Below are 3,222 nucleotides of genomic sequence, written 5' to 3'. Positions count from 1 at the left end.
ATGTATATTATAATTTTATACCAATAACAATTATGCATGTGATAAACTAGCATTTTATTTCTATCAAATAATCCATGAGACAATCATACTTTTAATAGTAATATAACTTAATCATTGAATCTAATTCACGCAAAATAAGTAAAACAATAAATTTGACATACATTTTCTCATGATAAAAATTTCTTCTAAATCAAAATTTGGTAAAATCACTTACCTCAATGCAACTATATTTGTCGGTAGTCATCCTCATAGTATCATGCTTGTAGTGATATGTGAATGAACTGTGAACAGACAAACCTTTAATTTGTAAAATTAAAACCATAAAATTATTGATGCATAGGTATAAAATAAATTTATAAAAAATTAATAAAGATTTTAAAATATGTAATTATATTACTTTTTTAGACATGTCAAATCACTATGTAAAACTCGCTAGGTAAAATTAAAAAAAAAGTTTAACAATTTAATAGTTTAAAAAAAATTAAATAATAATTTTTTTATAATTTTTTAAATTAATTGATTAAAATATAAACATATTAATAAATTAACGATTGATCTTGAGTGTAGTTTGAATTGATTAGAGGCTGAAATTTTGAAAATCTTTAGTTCTTTACCATCATTACATTTGTTGGGATTTACACGCGCTTAAGAAGGAGAGTTTGAAGTTTTATGAAGTGAAAATGAAAGCCTGAAATATTTGGGTACAGGCCTTGGGTCACCATCAACTCTGCATATCACTGCCAAACTTTGTCCTATTTTTTGCTACATAGTTTCCTTTTTTTCTTTTTTTTAACTCTCGACTACTTATTAACCAGCCAGAGAGGCCTATCAATGTCTGAGAACTCTTCACAGTTCTCTCTTTCTTTCTCATCTCTTAAGCCATTGGACAAGGAGAGTTGTGTCATTCATTTTCCCTCATTCTCTTACTCTCTTTATTTCAAAACCCCTCTCTCTCTTACTTTATCAATAGTGTTTTAACTTCAGTTTGCTTGCCCTTTTTCTGTGAAATCAAAAGAGAATCTGAGTGATCATCTCTGATTTCTTTTTCTCTTTTTTTCCCTATCTTTAAGCATACTTTTTCATAGTTCATACACCAGTTAACTGCAGTCTTTCAAGAATTTCTTGCTGACTCCTCTGTGCTTGCTGGTTTATGTGTATTTTTGTTTGTGTGATTAATTTCAAACCCCAAAGCTATCATCTCTTTGTTTCCAATTCAATTTTACCAGATTTTCTCTCCTAGAAAAAAAAATCTTAGGACACCCTTTTTTCTGGGTTTTTTTTTCTTATCAATTCTCATGGAAGCCATGTATCTTGCATTTCATCATCATTTCTTGAGTTATTCTTGTCACCTATATGCTTGCAAGTGAACGTTGTTCATCACTTTTCTTATTATCCCCCGATCTTTCAAGAAAAACATAGAAGAGTGAAGTGAAACCCTACAAAGAGCATCAAAACAAGAAGCTAAGATAACATCATCGGCACGAAAAGCAGTAGCTTCCAAGATCTTTTCATACCCAAGAAAGAAACTGATAATGGACTTGGTTTCCCCACAAAACAACCCAAATGACTATCCAAGTCGGATAGTAAGCTCAAGCACCATAGCAACTATGGCTACCAACAATAACAACATCATTAGTAGCAGTAGTAATAGTAGTGCAACTGCAACGCCTAATTCTAGCAGTACAACCATGACTCCACCTCCATCGACCACTCCAAGCCGGTATGAGAACCAGAAGCGTAGGGATTGGAACACTTTTTGCCAATACCTGCGAAACCATAGGCCTCCACTCTCACTTTCAATGTGTAGTGGTGTCCATGTCCTTGAGTTCCTTAGGTACCTGGATCAATTTGGGAAGACCAAAGTTCACAACCAGACTTGCCCTTTCTATGGTCTCCCTAACCCTCCTGCTCCTTGTCCTTGTCCTCTTAGACAAGCTTGGGGTAGCCTGGATGCACTCATTGGCCGACTCAGGGCTGCCTATGAGGAGCATGGGGGTAGGTCTGAAGGGAACCCTTTTGGAGCTAGAGCTGTGAGGATTTACTTGAGGGAAGTCAGGGATTTCCAGGCCAAAGCTAGAGGTGTTAGCTATGAGAAGAAAAGGAAGAGGCCTAAGCTGAAGGTACCTGTCCCATCATCACCACAACAACAATCATCAGCTCCTACACCACCCACACTTGCTGATGCCACTGCTGCAAGTGAGTTTTCCCTTTTCTAACTTGTTTAATTTTATGCTTTTTTTCCCATATTGAGCTTGTACAATCTCTGTATGTTTTGCTTTGGTCATTTGAAAACTAGGTTAGTCTGCTTTGGAAAGTGGGTACCCTTCGAATTGGTCTTTAGGGGACAGTTTGAAATGGTAATGACATGATGATCAGTTACTAGGAAGCAGAGGTAACTGGAAATGAATAGTACAAAAAAGAAAATGATGGCAACAAAAGAAAGATCCTATTAACATGTAGTAAAAAAATAATAAATAAATTCAAATTTAATCTAATTAGTCCATGCAGTTTCATAAATTTAGGTCCAAATTTTGTTTCTACAAAAGGTATATACTCAAACCAGTCATCAAACTGTTATGTACTTTGGATATTATCTTTCTAGCTAGCTGCTGCTTGCTTTTCTTGGGACATTTTTAATCTCAATTTTCTTTTTTTGGCTTGATGCTAAAGGAGACATTTCCTATTCTTTTCTTTTCTTTTTCTTTTTTCTTTTTTTGCAGCAAGTACTATATAATTGGAACAAGGATAAGGGGTCCTTTTGCAATTAGCAACTGTCTGGGATGATATGGTTTAATGGTTTTTGTTTTTCTTTTTAAGGTATTTTCTCTTTTTCTAGTTCATCATATTTCAATGGCTTATATAGTTTATCTAAATGTTATATATACAATTTGATGGTATAAGCCAATGCCACTGCTAGTCCATATATATCTTGTAATTTTCTATGTTTCTTTTTCATATATTAATATGAAACCTGTTCCTATATATCCAATTCTCTTCCCTATGATTCACATAATGTCTAGAGAATTTAGCCAAGTTATTAATAGCGCATAATTTTATATTTATAAGTGAATTATGATGCTATATCATTCGTATATAAAATTAAACAAAGTGGATGTATCAAATATTAATAATAATAATAATAATAATAAATATTTGTAATGGAAGACAAAGCATAATGGGATGTGGAAACTCACGAGTTTGTCCATAGTGTAGGTTAAGTCT

The 3,222-nt window shown here is 33.3% G+C and overlaps 1 protein-coding gene across 1 annotated transcript; it reads left to right on the top strand.

The window, feature by feature from the left end:
- Nucleotides 1–742: 742 nt before the first annotated feature.
- Nucleotides 743–2,982, top strand: LOC107926748 (protein LIGHT-DEPENDENT SHORT HYPOCOTYLS 1). Its single transcript, XM_016857668.2, has 2 exons — nt 743–2,196; nt 2,721–2,982. Exons 1-2 carry the CDS (start codon nt 1,533–1,535, stop codon nt 2,732–2,734), a joined length of 678 nt encoding a protein of 225 aa, XP_016713157.2. The 5' UTR covers nt 743–1,532; the 3' UTR covers nt 2,735–2,982.
- Nucleotides 2,983–3,222: the final 240 nt, after the last annotated feature.

This window comes from Gossypium hirsutum, chromosome A11, assembly GCF_007990345.1.
Source record: "Gossypium hirsutum isolate 1008001.06 chromosome A11, Gossypium_hirsutum_v2.1, whole genome shotgun sequence".
Lineage (NCBI taxonomy): Eukaryota > Viridiplantae > Streptophyta > Magnoliopsida > Malvales > Malvaceae > Gossypium > Gossypium hirsutum.
Note: the sequence above shows the minus strand (reverse complement) of the source record. Positions and strands in the feature narration are given on the sequence as shown.

Excerpts from the sequence above, each read along its gene's own strand:
- LOC107926748 (XM_016857668.2), top strand. The coding sequence starts at position 1,533 with ATGGACTTGGTTTCCCCACAAAACAACCCAAATGACTATCCAAGTCGG.